Raw genomic sequence first — 21,329 nt, 5'->3', positions numbered from 1 at the left:
ATGTATTTCTATCTATGCTCAGAGAAATATATTTCCGCATGTTATTGATAACAGTATCGTACCTAAACCGCGGAGAGAAATATCGAATAATTAATGCTTTAGGATATTATATCCCATCGAACCATGCGAGAGAAGAACAATGTGAATGAATATATTGCTGATTTTAGACCTTTTTAATATAATATTTCAAAAGTATTTTGTTCGTTCTATCATATTGTGTGGCAAAATCGATGAGTATTTCTCGAAATCACAAATAATGGGTCTATCTATACTTAGCAAACTATTCATGATGGGATATCTTCAGTTAATCGTTAAAATCCTAAATACAGAATAACCACATACTCCGATAGCCTTTGAGGACAGTATATTTGAATTAGTGAACATAACCTTTACGTTCATTCTCCAGATTTATTAGGGCATTGCGCACCATTTTGACGTTATGAAATATGACTATCGTCGCCATTATTCTCACTAATGAATGAAAAATGTGTTTGTATTCAAATACCCATGTTAGGTTTAACATGAACAGGTGAAGATAACGAACATTGATCAATCTCATAACTCCCATAAGAAATAGAAAGTAGAGAGTTGGGCAAACACGGATCCCTGGATATACCAGAGGTGGGAACAGATGCCTAGGAGGAGTAAGTATCCCCTGTCGACTGGTCACACATACCTTCTTTATAATCATACATTTAATGTATGATTAAATCTAGAAATAACTTTTTGATAGGATAAGGTTGATTGTTGTCTGGTGTGTTTCATATCAATTGTTAGGTCATTCTCAACGGATTAACCTTCTTATCTGATTAATGTATATGATTCAAGACGGACATAGCCGGTCAACATGAGATGCTTAGTCCTCCTAGGTACTAATTTCACTCCTGCTGTGTCCTTGTGTACATTAGTGTCCTATGTTTAATACTGAATTCGTTATGAGAAATATGAGATTGATCATTGCTTATTTTCTTCATCTTTTCATCTTTCTCTAGTCGAACATCAACATATATGTGAATTATAATATACGTAGGGCTGCATATATTTGGGATTGTGGTGTTGTATTGGATGTAAAACTTATACGGTACCAATTTTGATGCACCAGATGCGCATTTCGACAAATAATGTCTCTTCAGTGATGCTCAACCGAAATGTTTGAAATCCGAAATAACTATGAAGTTTTAGAGCTAAATATAGCCAAAAAAGCGTGCCAAAAACGTGGAGCCAAATTCGTACAAGGATAAGAGCTATGCATGAGGGATATAATCCTTAATTTTGAAATGAATTTCTAAATTTTATAACAGCAATTAAATATACATCCGTATTTTCAAGCTAGTAACGAAGTACTTAGCTACTGGGCTGTAGAGACCCTCGGGGACTAACAGTCCACCAGCAGAGGCCTCGACCCAGTAGTCATAATGTAAATCTTATCTAAGTTCACAGTTTACAACGTTACTTATGTCAACATGTGGCTGATGAATATATGTAGCTGGCATTTTAATTCACAATCAGATCTTACTTTCGCACTTGTCGAGGCAGCATCCTTTCCGGCCTGGACAGCAACAAAAGCGATACGGAAGGAATATAATGTTGATAGGAGAAGGAATTCTCCATTCGTAGTCATTGATGACGGTGTACCTCTCAAATCTCCATAATTTTTCAGAGTTTTCTTGCACCCTTTCAAATGTGTAGCTGCAAAAACATTTAAAATCCCAAAATAAAGGGCATTGAAAGAAATGAAAAAAGGATATAGTTGTTCGTATGTATATTGTTTTGTGCTCAATTCGTGAATTTCATTCTCGTATCAGGACCTCACTATATTTAAGTAAAGTGTCAAAAATGTTAACCTTTGAGTAAAGCACAATGCCATCACAATGAAGGTTCTTTACCGTTACCACTTTAAGCATTACAGTCGTATCCGCAAGACCTATGACTTTCACTGCTAATGACGAATGCTTGATGACAAAACTGTATCCACTTACATTAAATTTTTATAGCTTGACGTGACACCGGGATTGAGAATCGAACTCGAGCCAACCGGTTGCAAAGCGGGTGTTCAACGCACTAGAATATCAAATCTGAGAGAAAGTCTGTACATCTATACATGTATAGATATGACAGATTTAGATATTCAGACACTTTTGAACCTACTTCCAAATGGAAAACAATTCTTATCCCACAAAAAAACCATTTTAGTAAGTGGTCGATAGGGATGCTTACTCCTGATCCTACTTCTGAGTTATGAGATTGATCACTGTTCCTTATATCCGTCTTTTCATGGTAATGATACTGCTTGACAACGTGCATACTTTAAGTTTGAAATAAATGGCAAAATGTAAACATTTTGCCTCATTGAGAAGTGCGGGTATGTTAAGGCATACTCCATTTATCCATATACATTGAGCAACCTTCAAAATATATCCTTTGCAAAATGGGGGAACTAACATTTTAAAACAATTTTGGGTATTTAGATTGGAATGTTTATAGGATAACAACATAACGAAATCGCTCCTTGGGATAAGGTAATCAAATGGCCTATATGAATAAATAAAAAATGTTCTTTAATAGAAAATGAACGTGTATCATACTACGATAAGCGATAATAACGGTAAAACACTGAACGTTTAATATAAGCGCTGCTAAAATCACCTCGTTTTCAATAAGAAATGATTATCAAACATATAAGCACGAAATCATCTATGTTTTACATTTTTCACCAATGTTCTACAGTTTTCCATTTCTTGCTGCAGTTGCCGTGTACTTTAGTGTAAAACTTCACACAGTGCATATAAGGCTATAAAATTATAGGGGGTTGTGTGACACTGATGCGGCTTTTTTCAATAGACCTATATCTATAAACCACCACGGTGGTCGAGAAGTTAAAACGTTCGCCTCTCATGCGAAAGGTCGGGATTCAAATCCCGGCCGCGACAAACCTAAGTCGTTAAAAACAGGTAAAGAAAGTTCCATCGCCAAACGATCGGCATAAGGTGTGAATACCACGGTCCTCGAAGATAACCTTAACAAAATTACCGTAAACGGTACATAATACGCCCGTGAAATGCTTACATATAGTGTTTTTCTTGTGCTATAATTTGTATAACTTTGCTTCAGGTATTATCAGCCATCATGAGGCTGTGAAAAACTTTCATAAGACCAAAGGGTCTTAGCTTAAAATTCTAGATTTCCTCAAAATGGATGAAGTTCAACAACCTGTATTTTTTTCAAAAATGGAAGAAAATCAAAATCCTTCCCAGATGCACATCTTCAATACCCATTCAAACACTCCACAAAATAAGATGGTCCTCACTGGAAAACTGTGGGAGGGTTTGGGCGGACAAATTATGTACCCTCCATAGAATATTAATTTCCAAATAGACTAAGTTCAACAACCTGTAATTTTCTCAAAAATTGTAGAAAATCAAAATCCATCCCGCATGCACATCTTCAGTACCTATACAAACACTCCACAAAAAAGGTCCTCACTTGAAAACTATTGGAGGAGTTGGGCGGACAAATTATGTACCCTCCATAGAATATTAATTTCCAAATAGACTAAGTTCAACAACTTGCAATTTTCTCAAAAATTGTAGAAAATCAAAATCCATCCCACATGCACAACTTCAATACCCATACAAACACTCCACAAAACACATATACCCCCATGGTGCAAAACTGAAAAGGGTTATACAAACACATCATTTAATTGATAGTAGTATCATCAATTCAAAATATTGAGCAGATTCCTATGTCAAGAGTGAATTAACCATGTGACCTAAAAATCAATAGGGGTCATCTACTCCTTATGCTGTACCAGTGTACGAAGTTTGGTGTCAATTAAGAAAATAATTCTTAGAATATAGGAGACAATATATTACTCTGTCCAGTTCAACAATTGACTTTTGACCTCAAAATCAATATAGGTCATCATCTCCTGAAGATGTACCAGTGTACTAAGTTTGATTTCTGTCAAGCAAAGAAGGGTTATCAATATATTGAGTGGACAGTATATTACTATGTTAAGTTTGATCTTTGACCATGTGACCTCAAAATCAATAGGAGTCATCTCCTCCTGAATATACACCACTATACCAAGTTTGATGTCTGTCAAGCAAAGGGTTCTCAAGATATTGAGCAGATAGTAGATTCCAATGTCCAGTTTGAAAATGTGACCTCAAAATGAATAGGGCTTATCTTCTCCTGAAGATGTACCAGTGTACCAAGTTTGATATCTGTCAAGCAAAGGGTTCTCAAGATATTGAGCAGACAGTATATTCCAATGTCCAGTTTGACCCTTGACCTTTAACAATGCGACATCAAAATCAATAGGGGTCATTTTCTCCTGAAGATGTACCAGTGTACCAAGTTTGATGTCTGTTAAACAAAGAGTTCTCAAGATATTGAACGGACAGTAAATTCCTATGTCCAGTTTGACCCTTGACCTTTGACCATGTGATCTCAAAATCAATAGTGGTCATCTTCTCCTGAAGACGTAACAGTGTACAAAGATTGATGTCTGTCAAGAAAAGGGTTCTCATGATACTGAGCAGATAGTATATTTCCATGTCTAGTTTGACCCTTGATCATGTGACCTCAAAATCAATAGGAGTCATCTCCTGAAGATATACCCATGTACTAAGTTTTAATGTCTGTCAAGCAAAGGGTTCTCAAGATATTGAACGGTCATTATATTGCTATGTCAAGTTTGACCCTTAACCTTTGACAATGTGACCTCAAAATCAATAAGGGTATTTTTCTTCTGAAGACGTACCAGTGTATCAAGTTTGATGTCTGTCAAGGAAAGGATTCTCAAGATATTGAGCAGACAGTATATTCCAATGTTCAGGTTGACCCTTGACATTTAAATACGTGACCTCAAAATCAACAGGGATCATCTTCTTCTCAAGATATACCAGTGTACCAAGTTTGATGTCTGTCAAGCAAAGGGTTCTAAAGATATTGAGCGGACATTATATTCTTATATCCAGTTTGACCCTTGACCTTGTGACCTCAAAATCAATAGGGGTCATCTTCTTCTGAAGATGTACCAGTGTATTATGTTTGATGTCTGTCAAGCAAGGGGTTTTCAAGATATTGAGTGGACGGTATATTCTAATGTCCTGTTTGACCGTTGACCTTTGGCCATATGACCTCAAAATCAATAGGGGTCATCTTCTCCTGAAGACGTGCCAGTGTACCAAGTTTGATGTCTGTCAAGCTAAAGGTTCTCAAGGTATTGAACGGACAGTACATTCCTATGTCTAGTTTAACCCTTGACCATGTTATCTGAAAATCAATGGGGGTCATCTTCTTCTGAAGATGTACTGGTGTACAAGGTTTGATGTCTGTCAAGCAAAGGGTTCTCTAGACATTGAATAGTTAGTATATTGCCATGCCCAGTTTGACACTTGACCTTTGATCATATGACCTAAAAATCAATAGGGGTCTTTACTTTTTAGGACGTACCATTGTGCTAAGTTTCATGTTTTTCAAGCAAATGGTTCTCAAGATATTGAGCGGACATTATATTCCTATGTCCAGAGTAGATTGACCCTTGACCTTTTGACTTGAAAAACAATAGGTGTTCTCTTTCGGTCGATCTTGGTAGTTGCATGGCTTATTTTATGCATGGAAACAAATGTACGTAAAATAGAATCTGAAGTATAAACTAATACTTAAAAATGTAGTGATATATTTATTAAATTATGTTATACCTGTTTTTGCTATATAAATGTTAGGTGAATAAATTTGCTATTTCTTCTGGATAACGCTGGTCGTAAAGTAGCTTCTGAACTATCTGCCCTAGGGGAATAATGTCGAAACTATTTACCGGATGTTATATTTTTCTTTTTTGTGACGTCAAAATCTGATAACTCTAATTAGTTTGCCACTCTAATCACCTTGGTCGATTCTATCTAGGCTAATGCCGAATGTTAGTTTACTTCACTTTGGCATATCTGACACAAGTAAAGTCTACTTTTATATAATAAAACACCTTTTTTCTGACTATTCGGACAAGTAAAAATAGCAAACACAATAACAAGCTCGGCTGCACCTCGCGAAATAGTTGCTGTCTTGGGAGACAATAAACCTCGCTATTGTCATCATAGTCAGTAAATAGGTGTATAATATAACATTGTTTTGTGGATTTCAATACAGCAATGATTTTGGACCTGTTTTAAAGTACTCGCTTGGTGCAATGTTATTGTCATCATAGCTAGTAAATAGGTGTATGCTATCACATTGTTTCGTGGATTTCAATACAGCAATGATTTTGGACCTGTTTTAAAGTACTCGCTTGGTGCAAATGATAAGATTAACTGACATTTTTATACAAAATATGACATACCTAAACATGGCAATGACCAGGTTGACCAACAGAAGATTAGAAAATAACATGTACAATGCTGAAATAGCCAACACTGTCCAGTCTTCTTGAGGACAGCGCTCAATGGAAGGGTCGGACTGCCACACCGAAGTGATGTTAGAACAGTCTAATAGGTCGATGTCTTTACCTATAATTGTCAAGTACATGTATAGTTATTGAATATGACACAATTCACAAGATATTTCTTATTCTGGAACGTGATAAAACAAAACAAAGGGGATACGAATTTAATTTATCTCATGAAATTTGATTATATACAAGCGGGGGAAAAAAAAGAAACTACATTATACAATTCAATATAAGTTTTCTATATTTATTATTTATATTTATTAAATCTAAACAATCGATAAAGGTGATGATTTTGAACAATATCGGATAGTACCCGACTCAGATGCACGAACGTTTTCATGGTTAGTGAAAAAATGTTGTTTATTGAAGTGTTCGTATGCGCGAGTTTTACAGGTCAATACTGTTTGGAGTAAGAAGTGTAAAAGGTTTGTTTGGACACTATCCGTTAAGGGAAGCACTTTAGTTTTGACAAAATCGACCCTTCTGTCATGCCACGACTCAGCGAAAACCAACGTAATCGTGGGATGCTTCAAGCTGGAATGCACAAAATATTGTAGCAAGACACTTTGGAGTTCATCGAAACACCATCCAATCATTATGGATACGTTTCCAACAATCTGGTAACACCCGGGATCGACCACGTTTTGGGCGTCCTCGTGTGACGTCGCGTCGACAGGACAACCACATTAGACTTGTGCACCTGAGAAATCGTTTCCAGACAGCAAGTATGACTGCTCGTAGCATTCCTGGACTTCGACCAATCAGTCCAAGAACTGCACAATCGTCTGCGCGAGCACAACATCTAACCAAGACGTCCAGCGGTGCGCCCAATACTGCTTCAACGTCATCATATCGCTAGACTAGCGTGGTGCAGACGACATCTGCGATTCAGAATACATGACTGGGCCAACATTTTGTTCACTGATGAATCCATATTTCATTTGGATAGCAGTGACGTCCTTTGTAGGGTGTATCGTCGCGTTGGGAAGCGGTACCAGGACGCTTGTGTTGTGCAACGTCGACGATTCGGTGGAGGTAGCGTTATGATGTGTGGTGGAATAACAACACGTGAAAGGACCTCTCTACAAATTGTCAATGGAAATCTCACCGGCGTACGCTATCGAGACGAAACTAGTCAGCGCCATGTGATACCCTTCACACAGAGACAGCAAAATCACATCACTCTGCAGCAAGACAACGAAAGGCCACATGTTGCAAGTGTAGTCAGGGATTTCTTTGTTCGACAGAATGTCAATGTCTTGCCTTGGCCAGCTGTTTCCCCCGGTTTATCAACGATCGAGCGCGTCTGGGATAAAATGGAACGGCGTCTACGTCGTTTACCAAATCAGCCACTGATATTGGCTGATTTAGGCCAGGCTTTAACCAATATTTGGAACAATATCCCTCAAGCATTTCTGAACACTTTAGTGGCATCAATGAGGCGCCGTTGTCAAGCATGCGTGAATGCGAATGGGGGTCACATGCGTTATTAACTTTGTTAATTCAAGTTCGAATACCAGTGTTTCTCGAGTGTGCTGAAATTGACGTTATTCAACGTTAACATTAATGGATTATGAAATGTTCTAACAAATACATTTGTCAACAGAATTATAAAAAAAAAAATGTTCATTGTGATTTTCTATTATTTTTTCATATATTAGATAATGCAGTTTCTTTGCTCCGCTAGTATAGATTTAACAAAAAATGATTCTATTGATTTAATTGAATGCATAAACCCGTTGAGTTTTATACAATCAAGCACGGCACTAGATCCCCACATACACGGCATTCAAAACGTATAAAAACAAAACCCTACAAAAATTACGCTTCCGTAGTTCTGGTTTAAATTGCTTCTTGAAAAAAGAATGAAAAAAAAAACCATGAATTTAACATCTTATCAATCATCACTACTGCATCAATTAATTGCGCTTTGGAAAATGACAGTTTGTTACCTTCCAAAAAGTCATTGAATAACTCTCCATAAAGTTGAAAATAGGGGTAATATATGATTTTCCAAATTCTCCACTGCGTCCAGTTACCGTCCCAGATGCCCTGATGATCCGGCCAGAGGTTTGTGTGGTAGTAAATCCCAACTGCTATCACAATGAAGAACGCCACGAACAGGAAACCAAACAAATCCTTCAACTATGTAAAGGAAGATTTATTACGAAGTAAATTTGAATGAGAATAAGCCATGTTTCTAAATACATGTAACAATTTTCTAAGAAAAGAGTATTCTGTTGGTTCATTCTTGAATCCCAATCCGTGATGTTTGAAACTTATGATTGGTGGTTTACAAAAAGAAGTATTGTAAACTAGTTAAGAGAAATGGGGTTTATATATTACATTCATTGCAACTTAAATAAACAGAGTTAATTTCAAACAAAACATGTATGTTTAATTGCATGTTTGGTATTGACGTACCATTTCCTTGATCATAATCAGAGTGGGTCCTAATCGTCTATGGATGAGAAATACTTCCAGAAATCTGAGATACATAACCAGCAGTGATAAGGAAAACATTCTTCTGGCGATGGTAAAGTTTTCGGAGGGGTGCATGTGACGCACAAACAAGGCGGTAATCAGCAAGGCGTACGACAAAAGATCCACCACATTCCAGAAGTCATACAGGTATCTCTTCATCCGGGAGTAGTATCCACGATGTGAACGACCCTTTGATTCTAAGCATCCCTAGATGATGTTCAAATATTTCATAGTCTTGTTTCAAGAAAGTCGAATTGAAGCAGAGAATCAGATCGTAGATTTGAGAATAAGTAATTTTGTTTAAGAATTGAGACTATTAATAATCTTTAGATCTATGGAATGATAATATCATGACGGTCATAAATTTTGTAACACCCTCACTTTTAATTGCCGAATAATTGACAATGGGTTATTCAATGTTTATTTTATGCCCTATGCTTTACGTAGTCATGACACATAAGGAGTTTTTCACCAATACTTCAATCAGAAATGGAATACTTTAATTAAAAAGCTATCTATTGATAAACCACGACAGCTTAACTCCCCAAATTTAAATAATACCGCAATATGTGTTTGTTCATAAAACTAGAGATTTACTCTTTAAAATGTGTGTAATGTGTTTGTCTAATGCAAGATGATGTTTACAAAATAGCATCAAATGAATCGCAAGTTTGAGTGAGGGTCGAACTTGTTACCTCCTATTTACGACACAGACGCTCTACCCATCGCGACAGTTTAAATATCGTCAGTCCACAAGCATTTGACTCACGGATTCTAATATTCATTTGTTCGTAATATTTATTTTCTTTCACACTTGTATGGTGTATCTTCATTGTTAAATAATACTTACAAAACAGCTGATGAGTTCTTCAATGCAGTCACCCGCACCCCAGATATACACATAGTATTCAAATATTCTTGCAATGTCTTGAACGTAATACTCAGTACTTATGCTGGTTAGCACAAACGCACTGTACATCACCAACATAGAAAAGAACATCATCTGCCAAACAGAAACAAAATGTTTGACTGTATATTATTTCACGTCCCGCTTGATAATTGTTCATTCATATAGAGACGTCACCACTGCCAGCAAAGGCCTACACAACGTAGACCTATGCTTTGTGTTGACAACCTTTTAGCTGGGAATATTTTTATCGTGCCACACCTGTTGTGACACGGACCTCGGTTTTTGCAGTCTCATCCGAAGAACCGCATCAGTAAGTCGCCTCTTACGACAACCAAGGGATGCCAAGGTTCTATTCTAACCTGAACCCCCATGCGATAAACAAAATGAGCATGCATTTGATTGTCATAGTACACGAAATACATTGTATGAACATTATAGAATTGCCATTGTATATAATTAGGAATAATACTATCTTGGTATATTCAGTAATTCGAATATAAGTACTCTATTTGATTTAATACGTACGTAGTTGTAAATGTATTTTGTCAGTGGTGCTGTAAAGAACTTCGTAGGTTTTCGAAACGCAGACTAAAAATAGAATTATAGCTGTTGTAATATAGTTCGCTTTGACAAAAAAAATTCATGAAGAAGTTTCGCTCATATTTTTACTTTTAAGAATGGCACTAAGTCCGGGGCTAGATTGTTGTACCACTGTTTATTCATATTCTTCTGAGAACACGTGTGCGCCACTACGTCATACATGAAGTTTTCATACGCAAAGGTCAAAGGACTGGATCTTATCCCCCATATTATGACATCGTCGTCCATGAGCTCAATGGCGTGCATTGTGTTTTCTTCGTACATGCGGTCCATGATTGCAATGCAACGTTGTTCAAAAAGTCTGTGAAGAGAATTGAAATACAAAGAAACATTGCATATGAGGGGTATGTTTTCATTGAGTGAAAAGGCGAAAAAAAAATACAAAACAGGGATCTCATAATTTTTTTAAAGAATGCAAAATAAGTACAGGGCAATCACAGACTCCTGCACATACCAGACGTGAGATCAGGTGCCTAGGAGGAGCAATCATTACTTATCGACCGAACATACCGACTTCAGTTTTGTATGAGTTATATGAAATAATTCGTTCCAAAAATAGGAACGGTGTAACAAATGTAAAACGTATACGGTACCAACTTTGATGCACCAGATGCACATTTCGACAATTAATGTCTCTTCAGTGGTGCTCAACCGAAATGTTTGAAATCGGAAATAACAATAAAGTGTTAGAGCTATTATAGCCAAAATCAGCGAGCCAAAAAAAAAGGGGGGGTGGAGTCAAATGTTATGAAGTACTTGATCACTGTGCGTTATATTCACTTTTTCAAACAGTATTTCACCCAATGACAGGTTATATTGGTAAATTAGAACGTTATATGGAGCATAAAGATTTGAAAGGCTGACTATTGAAACCCATATAAGATAGACTTATTTGTCAGTAGCTTGCCTCGATTTAAAATGAAACGTAGGTTTTTTTAAAAACTGGCCATACGCAACACATGCTGTTGCATATCGAAATTTTTGAGCAACATAAATACCACATACAGGTGAGTACACTAGTCCTTGGGGAAACCTGTTTACATTTCTTAATTAAAATAATTTATAGATATATGTCATAGATGAATATATTTTCAGTTTCCTGTTATCCCAAATTGTCTTATAAAGAAAATATACTACATTTCTGTATTTTCATGTTGAACTGTACCAATATAAAGCAGTACTCTATTTGATAAAAGGCAATTCTTACGTATTCATGATTTGCTTTGGCATGGTAAAACCATGCATTATATACAATTTTGTACAATGTATAAATAACGAAATATGAACTATCATTATGATAATGCAAATTGATAATACAAGTATCTTTATTCATATTTATATATTTCTTTTTCATTTCTCCAACTGAACATTTGGTTTAACAAAGAAGAAGTGTTGAATCATCTAAATATATATACACAAGACAATATTCCAGTTTTCAGTTATTGTATTTAAATATTCACTTTGAATGTTCCTCCAATTCGCTTGACAGGATCTGTTCTTTCACATTGTTTGCCTTGTTAGCTAACTTCTGTAGCAGAGCTGAGCATACTAAACCTGTCACTGAATCAAGAAATATATGAATACATTTATTTATGATATCAAATGCCTTAAAAAGATATTGATTGGGTAAATGGACATAAACTCACATAGATGATCTGCGCTTCGAAGCCAACAAATTTCAGCTAGTTCCCTTCTGTTGGCAAATACCGCCCAGAGTAAGAGATCATGAATGTTAGCATCTTCCACTCCCTGTTGATTGCTTTCTGAGTCGTTCTTTTGTTTGTTTTCTGGGTCGTTTGAGTGTTTGATTTCTGAGTCGTTCTTTTGTTTGTTTTCTGGGTCGTTTGAGTGTTTGATTTCTGAGTGGTTTGTTTGTTTGTTTTCTGGGGCGTTTGAGTGTTTGATTTCTGAGTGGTTGGCTTTGTCGGTCTCGTCGTCTGTTTTTTCTTCGTCTGAATCTGATTCATCTTCCGCCTCTAAAATGAATAATGAAAATGAAAAACAATTTTTGTCAGATTATGACTCGATGTTGTTAATCATCCCGTTAAACTGTCACTAGGCAAACCCTCTGGTACTCAAAGACTTGCACCCCATCATGTACTATTTTTATACACAGACTGATGTCAAAAATATCTTATCAATATGTAAATACCACACACGAACCCAGAATTTGTAAGTTTTTGTCGACAGCCTTCTACGAAAGAATTTTACCTTTATATCTTAAAATTTTGCGGCATAAATCTTTAGCTGCTTCTGCGACGGAATTGTTTAGTTCTAATTTCTTTTGCTCATAATCTTCCGCACTTTTCTTTGGCTTCTTGCGTTTATTATCCTTTTCTTTTTTGTCATCATTGCTCTTTTCCTTTGCCTTTTTTAGTTTCTTCATAAGTGATCTGTATTTATAACACAATTTCTTAGCGTCTTTTTCTTGGATTTGCTGCAAAAAGAGAAATGCACAACTTTAACTACAATAATGTTCATGATTATATGACGGTAAGAAATGACGAATTAAACTAGATTTTTTATATCATGTGGACTACTAGGCATATGTCAGTCATACTTTATCTACAATAAAGGTGCCTAATATTTGGAGGGTTTTATTGGGGGAGGGGGTTAGAAACTGAAGTCCGAAATGTAAGCACGCATTTCTTGAAATTACAAGGTATACATACTTGATAGATATGAATACCTTAGCAGTAAAGTTTCAAAAGTTATAGCCACCAATATTGTGTTCGAAAGTAGATCAAACCCTTAAGTCAAAGTCACTAGGTCGAAAGTCTTGCTTGTTACAAGAAATACAACTGTGAAATATGATAGTCCTATTACTTACAATTTAAACGCTATTATGAAGGTTAACATTTATCTGGACAGACAGAGAGACGGAACAAAATATATTTGCCCTCATGCAAATATGCGAATACTAGGATTTTAACAAAAATTAAATGTTATTTGAAAATTTTCATTTTGAATATCAATATACATGTATATTGATTATCGCTTTTCTCTGGAAAAGTCAACTTTAATTCACCTTCAATATCCACTGCATGTGGAGGCAGTCATCTTTTTTGAATTTACAGTCCTTACAAGAGACAGTCTACAATATGAAAGGTGAATATAACGAACAGTGATTATTCTGGTATATGTAACTCCTATAAGCAATACAAATTCGAGAGTTGGGCAGACATGAAACCATGGACACACCAGCGGTGAAAATGGGATTTAAAAGTTAGAATATTGTCTAAAAACCAAATCTAACCCCTGTCCATTCAAAATCACATTATTTATACTGCATTTGATTTAATCGTTAGAAACGGAATACGCAATGCTGCGTATCATTCTTTTGGAAATATGTCCTGGGTACCCAATTTTTGCTTTTAATAAGGAAACTTTACAATCAATTCAGAGTATAACGTACTCTATTTTTTTCATACAATGTGAATATTCGTACATTACCTGTTCATACAATTCTGGCAAGTCCTCGTGTTTCAATTGTACACCTTGATCCAATAAAACCCTCACATAATCACAACGATTGGCTTTCATTGCTTCAAGAAGAAGTATCTATAACAATGTAAGAGGATATGCTAATCTACAAAATAAGGTTATGTACCCTACTAAATTACATATCATTAGCAATCGATAACTCCTGATAAAATGGTGTTTAGATAAGGAATTCAGATTCTGAATCACAAAAGCATTACTTTTCTGCTGTAAAATGGTTAATTGCCTTTGATAAGCATCTTAAGATATCCATTAGGAAATGAACAATATGAATAAAAAGGGTATTACTTTCATTTACTTACACGACCGTTGTCCATTAATGTTCTAGATTCCTGAAGAAGCTGATATCCAAAATAGAAATAAAGTGGAAGTGACGTAGGAGAAGCGTACTTCGGATTTAGTACATAAGCTCTAGATTCCATCTTGTAGTCCTTCAACAGTTGTTCCATCGTATTCCCCTCAGGGCTCACCGAATTTCTCTTCACTAGTTTCTGGGCCACAGAGGAGCACGTCATTGCAAGATCATTAATTTTATGATGTGAAGATCCAGTCTTTGATGTGTCTTCATCTGAAATTTTTTCAAGATCCCAAGTTGATTTTAAAGATGAAACAGTGATAGCGAACACAGAAACTGGCATAAAGTGACTTGTGTTTACCAATATCTTATTGATGGGTAATGGAAACATGAATAGTAAAAACCGTTCTTTGCTCACCGTATGCATATACGTGAACAAGAAATTATTGAAACGAGCAGTGATAGGTGAAAATAACGAACAGTAATCAATCTCATAATACAAAATAGACAGTTGGACAAAAATGGACCCCTTGGTATATCAGAGGTGGGATCAGGTGCCTAAGAAGAGTTAGTATCCCTTGTCGACTGGTCACACCCGCCATGAGTCCTATATCTTGTTCAGGTAGACGGAGTTATCCGTAGTCAAAACCAGTGAACCAAGAACGGTTTAACAGTCGGTATGAAACATGTCAGACAGTATTTGATCTAATGATAAGTTGTATTAGATCGTTATAACGTACATTGAATTTGCGAAATGATGAGTTTAAAAGAGACTGTTGGAATCCCTGCATCATCAACTTGTTTGTCATTAGTCTGCTTCGATTTAACAAGCTCTTGCGAATCTAATCAGTTGAGAAATATAAACAACATATACAGGTGATAAATGAAATATTGCTACATGTAGTGCCAACCTGACAGAAAGCAGTCCCGGAGACTGTTTTCTGGGACTGTCCCAGTAAAAACACACCGAAAAGCAGTTCCAGTAGGCGGGGTTAAAAGAACTAGTGGGAGGAGCTAAGCATACAGTGATATTATCAATAAGCATTGTCGATGATCGCTGGAGCGCATCAATACGGTAATCGATATCGAAGATAAATAACTTACGACATTTTTTCATGAATTTATAGAAAAATGATAGTTTATGAATACGAGTGGAAAAAAAGATACATACAGAATTTATAAGTCTGATAACCACAATTGCACAACGTAAAATCAATTGACGTCCATGTCCAGTCAGACAATTTCGCTGTTGTTATTCATTATTTACTTTTTTAAATATTTTATACATGTACAGTGTATCTTGGTTCTGAAATTATGTAGCATACTCATATTTATTTCTTGACTGGGTTATTGAAATAAATATGTTTAAAGTGGCCTAAATTCACTTATGGTCTATATTAAACTTGCAAAAACTGTTTTATGCATACATGAAAACGTATTCTTAATTTGTAAATGATTTGTAAGATATGGGTTACTTATTGTCAACATTGTAAAATTGTTTAGATTCACTACAACATTTAGACAGATTTAAATGCTTACGATGATTCCAATCAAAGTGTATATGTACATTGTTTAAACCTAAATTCGAAGGTAAAGTGTTTGTAAAGTGCATGTTCCGAATAGAAGTGTTCAAAGCGTCACTAATAGAAGTGTTCAAAGCGTCACGCCGCCGCGGTGGCCGAGAGGTTAGAGCGTTCGCCCCGCATGCGGAAGGCCCGGGGTTCGAATCCCGGCCGCGACACACCTAACTCGTTAAAACAGTGACAGTTCCATCGTCAAACGCTCGGCATCAGGTGTGAATGTCACGGGTCTTCGGAGATGACCTCAACATCGGATGACCAGTGTCACAGTGGGTGTGGCACGTTAAAGAACCCTCACTGCTCAATGGCCGTAAGCGCCGAGCATAGGCCTAAATTTGAAGTCCTTCACCGGTCTTGGTGACGTCTCCATATGAGTGAAAAACTCTCGAGTGAGACGTTAAGCAAGAATCAATCAATCAATCAAAGTGTCACCATTTAACAATAATTGCTCTTTTGCTACTCATGATAGCCCTGTTTTGACACCTGTAAACACACGAGACGGCATTCCGTGTCTCCCGTCTCCATGGACACAGTAAACCTAAGTAGCTTTCCCCTCGATCGAAGCTGCCGACCCCATCTCCCTTCAAGAATCATCTATAAACTCGTCTGTCTAATAAATGGTCCAATGAGTTTCATTTTTCAAATGTAATTGACGATAAAATTAACAAAGAAAATTCTAACTGAATCCGAAAAGAGTGATTTTTCTTTATGGGTTAGAAAAGACCGAGAATGTCACAAAGACCAAAGTGGGCGCTGACTGATAATTTTTTGGGGTTTATTTTTGCATGACAATGTCACAAAAGTACACATGCTTTAGTGGAAAAAGAACAAGGAGTAAATTGTTCACATTCATGTAAAATCTGCTTCTTTAAAAAATATATAAAAAATTGTACATATATGTGCGTACACATGTACAGTAAACATGAAGGAAATCATTCTGGTTAAGACACTAAGACTAAGTTACACAGTAGAAAAAGTATAGAGGCACAGTGTACTTTCTTGTCAACCATAACATCACGTGATCCATTCACACGTGACTGAACAAAGAAGTCCCGGGGACTGCTTTCTCGAGCAGTCCCAGGGCAATCCCACTTTTTGAGAGAGCAGTTCCAGAGCGTTCCCCGAGACTATTTTCTGGGACTGCTTGGGTGTCAGGTTGGGTCTGGTTGGTACTGTAGATATGGAAAGTTCACGGTGGAGAAGCTGAAATCATCCCGTTTGTCTTAAATTTGACATTTTAGTTTGCCGTTAATATCTACATTCAATGAAATATTTAGGTATGAAGCAGAAGTGGACGACTCTGTGGTGGGGCGGTCCTTCGGATGAGACCGCAAACACCGAGTTCCCGTGTCACAGCAGGTGTGGCACGATAAAGATTCCTCCCTGCTCAAAGGACATAAGCGTCGAGCATAGGCCTCAATTTTGCAGCCCTTCACCGGCAGTGGTGACGTCTCAATATGAGTGAAATATTATCGAGAGGGACGTTAAACAGTATTTAATAAATCAATCAATTTCGAGTTCTTGGTGATATATCGGTTCCACATATGAATGAAACGCATCTTTGGTAGTAGATAATGCGTTTTCGATATATTTAAATGTCGAATTAAATGTCACAGCAAGTAGCTTTTCTTTCAGGTTTTTGAATAAATTCTGCTTCATGGGAATATAAATCCCACAAGGAATACAACATAGGCAGTTGGGCAAACACGGACCCCTGAATATGGTGGGGTCAATGTCCAAATACTAGGTTATGCAATACCATAATACTTTTAAATCCCTCCCTGAGCATGGAAATATATTTTCTCCAGCCATAAGCTGCTCGTTCTCATATGCCATAATTTAGATGTATAAAATACAGAAGGATGACTTAAGTTGGTCGACATTATACTTTTGGTTTTTCTCGGCAGAATTTTCTCCATGGCCCAGCAGCTGACGACAGCTTCCCCAACAATGTTTGACAGCATCAAGGGATCATCACTGTCCACATCGAAAACACCAACCTTAAACGATATTGAAGTCATTATTATATTGGATGATGATATCAATATTGACATTTCCACTACACCATTCATGTAAATTGTATATAATTCATGTTAAATCTATCAGTATGCAATGTTAGAGTAATTGACCTGTAGGGCTTCGCTACAATAATATTTCACAAAATAATTATATCGTACGGTAAAGGATAGAAGGAAGTTCATGTACATTAGTCAGTTGTACAAGGTGACCAAACAGTATTTGAGTGTGCACTTATAGTTTAAAACATATCTAATACGAATAACAAACTAACCAAATTTTCTTTGTTTTTTATTTGTATCAGATACCCTTCCAGTGCTTCGTAGCTGTTGTCATCAAAACGTATCCCAAACAACAGACTGGCTTTCTTCATCAAGATGTCTTTGCTATACAAGAAAAGAAATATCTTGTTCTGTATACTTAAATTACATTGCGTCGTATATCTCTACGCATTTAACCCATGAAAAGTGAATATAACGAACAGTGATAAATCTTAAACCTCATTGAAACTGATACAAAGGACATAGTTTAGCAAATACGGATCTCTGCATATACCAGATGTGGGTAAGGTGCCTAGGAGACGTAAAAACGCTCTGTAAACCGGCCACATACGCCAAAAGTCGTATATGGTGACCACTTAAACAAAGCAGTTTATAATTAACATCAGTGTACCAAGAATGACTTAACATGTCGTATGCCATGTCCGGCATCATTTGAACCCAGGACAGCTTGTATTAGTACACTAGATCAGCATAACGGCCATATAGTCTACGAAATGCACCATGTAAAACCAGCTTGTTTGTATGTAACCTGTCTCGATTAAAAAAAAATACATTAAAAAGGCTATAGTGTTTCGAATCAGTTGAGATATTTTAACACCATATATAGCTGATAATGGAATCATTTTGAACAACGATGCTAATAGGATAAAACAAATTGCTTGATTTCTGTCTCCAAAATAATCGTCCGGAGTTCATCTGCTTTAAACACGCGGGACTACTTTTCTCTGGAATGCGTCTTCCCCGTTAACTGCTATTTTAATTTTAGCGGGAATTTCCACACATGCATCGTAAACGAAATGTATTCTTTTGATGTTACCAAAAATAAACACAACCAAAGATGTGAATAAAATACAAATTATTTTAAAGAAAAAAAAACCACATAAATGACATAGGCCTAGCGATGGCGTGACAGAATAGTCAACTTGAAGACGTAGTATTGACTGGTATAAGTAGAGAGATTACGGTAGACCTATGTATCATCTGCTTCTACAAGTGCGATAACATAACGGAACAAGCAGCGAATTTTGATCTGGTAAATATTGATTAAATTGAACTGCGTTATATTGGGCTCAGTCAATGAGAGTAATTTAGATGAAGAGGTGTTGAACTTTTTACTTCCTACTGAAATGGAGCCGTGTCGCATTCCACCGTTCCTACGATACAATCAGTGCTCAACAGTTCGAATGCAATGCAGCATACATCCAGTCACAACTTGTTCTCTTCCTTTATATCTATTTCATCTTTTAACCATTGCACTTTTAATTTGGCGTATAATCCATTTAATTCTACACAGTAACTTTACCTCACCCGAACGCACAGCCAGTTTTCTTGGGTTTTTTTTCTTCCATTGTTACGTATAGGTATTCCTACGCGCCATTTCAGAAACGTTTATTCAAGCTTTTTGATGAGAGGAACTAATTGTTTTTCTATTTCAAAAATATAATGAATAGATAAGAAATAAAACTTATAATTCTTTATTGGATGCATGTGTGAAACGACAAATTGGTCGGACAACTTTTTGTATGAAGTTTTCTGGCCAATGTTTCGTTTGATACATGCATCAAATAAAGAATTATCAGTTTGATTTCTTAAATATTGATACATAAATATGCGAAACCTAACGATTGAGAAGATGAAAACATCGCGTTTGTTATAAAGTTTAGGCTTTAGTTTGTCGTTTATATTTATTTTAAATAAAATGGCTAAACACGGTACAGGTATGGAGGAATATGTGGTGTCTTATTTCGAGGTAACAGGGATATCAAATCGACATATGAATGATAGATAGTACGTACTTTTGTTTTCATGTCAGGTGAGGATAACGAACAGATAACGAATACATTTCATCCCAACACTTTTCATGTAAAGTTTTTTTTTCTTTTTGAGTATATCAATACAAATTCACCTGCTTACCGACATGAAGCTGATTTTTTTTCACAAGTAGGACCTCTTGCTGTTTTCCAAAAATAAAGTGTTACGTGATATTCAACTGACGTCGTGGGAATTTACCATGGGGAGAATTTACGGTATCTCAGTCACAGTCAACATATAGGTAATATCATTTCGGTGTTTAGCCGTAACAAGTGTAATGATATCTGTGTAATTTCACCCAATAATTACAGTGCATTTTACTATGGAAGCTCTTAACCTAGTTGCGATGAGTTGGAAGGAATATCATTTAATACTCGCGATGGTTTAAAGGTATGATAAAACATGTACTTCAAATGTTATTCTTCATTTATAACACATTTTTAATGAAAAATCTTAGAAACAAAATAGTACTTCATTCATTAAAGAAGAGTAACACTTTTTTTTTTTCTATATAGGAATTCTGAAATTTCCTGAACTTGTATTTAATGATTAATTGATTGTATCAAAGGTGACGATAACGAACAGTGATCAATCTCATTACTCCCACAAGCAAGACACAATGAATAGTTGGGCAAACACGAACCCCTGGATATACCAGAGATGGAATCAGGTGCCCAGGAGGAGTAAGCATTCCCTGTCGACCGGCCACCCCCGTCGTGAGCCCTATATTCTGTTCAGGTAAACGAAGTTATCTGTATATTGTTTAACGTCTCTCTCGAAAATGTTTCACTCATATGGAGACATCACCACTGCCGGTGAATGGCTGCAAAATTTAACCCTATGCTAGGCGCTTATGGCCACTGAGTAGGGATTAATCTTTATAGTGTCACTCCTGTTGTGACACGGGACCTCAGTTTTTGCGGTCTCATCCGAAGGATCACCCCATTTATTTGCCTCTTATGACAAGGGAGGGGTAATGAGGACCTATTCTAAACCGTATCATCATGGCATTGTATTGAATGTACATGTAAATGAATATACATGTATATGTAAATGAATATACATGTTTAGGTAATACGGGGTACATGTGTATTCACTCTGAGACATGAGTAATAAAGAATTATCATTCCTCAGTGTATTTTCTCTATATCAAAATATGACGATGAACCGACTATTTTCGCCAAAATATATGCACCTCTGCCGTGTGATATATTCTGTGCTAGAATATGTAGGGAAAATATTCTTCAAACTATTCAACGATAGCATCGGTTTCCCGCTTAATTTGGCATTTTGACGTCAAATACAATATTCAGCGGCGTATTCAACGTACCAAGTATGTCCTTTTTCCAAGAAACATTAACTCTTGTTTTCATTACTTCAATGATTGTGTTATTGA

At 36.4% G+C, this 21,329-nt stretch overlaps 2 protein-coding genes and 1 non-coding gene across 7 annotated transcripts in view; 2 read left to right on the top strand and 1 right to left on the bottom strand.

Annotated features, from left to right (window-relative positions):
* The window catches only part of LOC130049154 (uncharacterized), a 33,753-nt gene extending 15,912 nt beyond the window's left edge, over positions 1–17,841 (top strand). For both annotated transcript variants that reach the window (XM_056146365.1, XM_056146366.1), the window contains exon 6: positions 17,732–17,841. In XM_056146365.1, the coding sequence (XP_056002340.1) occupies positions 17,732–17,757 (26 nt within the window). In that variant the 3' untranslated portion in view covers positions 17,758–17,841. The remainder of the gene's footprint in view (positions 1–17,731) is intronic.
* Positions 1–21,329, bottom strand: part of LOC130049150 (uncharacterized) — a 51,986-nt gene that overhangs the window by 8,282 nt on the left and 22,375 nt on the right. For all 4 annotated transcript variants that reach the window (XM_056146355.1, XM_056146358.1, XM_056146356.1 and 1 more), the window contains exons 7-21: positions 18,115–18,226; positions 17,713–17,824; positions 14,252–14,517; positions 13,902–14,009; positions 13,477–13,542; positions 12,660–12,885; positions 12,095–12,424; positions 11,909–12,008; positions 10,518–10,749; positions 10,374–10,436; positions 9,789–9,941; positions 8,879–9,145; positions 8,407–8,599; positions 6,347–6,512; positions 1,517–1,689 (exon numbers count right to left, since the gene is read on the bottom strand). In XM_056146355.1, coding sequence (XP_056002330.1) covers positions 1,517–1,689; positions 6,347–6,512; positions 8,407–8,599; positions 8,879–9,145; positions 9,789–9,941; positions 10,374–10,436; positions 10,518–10,749; positions 11,909–12,008; positions 12,095–12,424; positions 12,660–12,885; positions 13,477–13,542; positions 13,902–14,009; positions 14,252–14,517; positions 17,713–17,824; positions 18,115–18,226 — 2,567 coding nt within the window. The remainder of the gene's footprint in view (positions 1–1,516; positions 1,690–6,346; positions 6,513–8,406; positions 8,600–8,878; positions 9,146–9,788; positions 9,942–10,373; positions 10,437–10,517; positions 10,750–11,908; positions 12,009–12,094; positions 12,425–12,659; positions 12,886–13,476; positions 13,543–13,901; positions 14,010–14,251; positions 14,518–17,712; positions 17,825–18,114; positions 18,227–21,329) is intronic.
* Trnaa-cgc (transfer RNA alanine (anticodon CGC)) lies at positions 15,913–15,985 on the top strand. Its single transcript has one exon. It is a non-coding gene; the product is annotated as a tRNA-Ala (tRNA).

Source organism: Ostrea edulis, chromosome 8 (genome assembly GCF_947568905.1).
Source record: "Ostrea edulis chromosome 8, xbOstEdul1.1, whole genome shotgun sequence".
Classification (NCBI taxonomy): Eukaryota; Metazoa; Mollusca; class Bivalvia; order Ostreida; family Ostreidae; genus Ostrea; species Ostrea edulis.
This window is presented reverse-complemented; position numbering and strand designations above follow the sequence as displayed.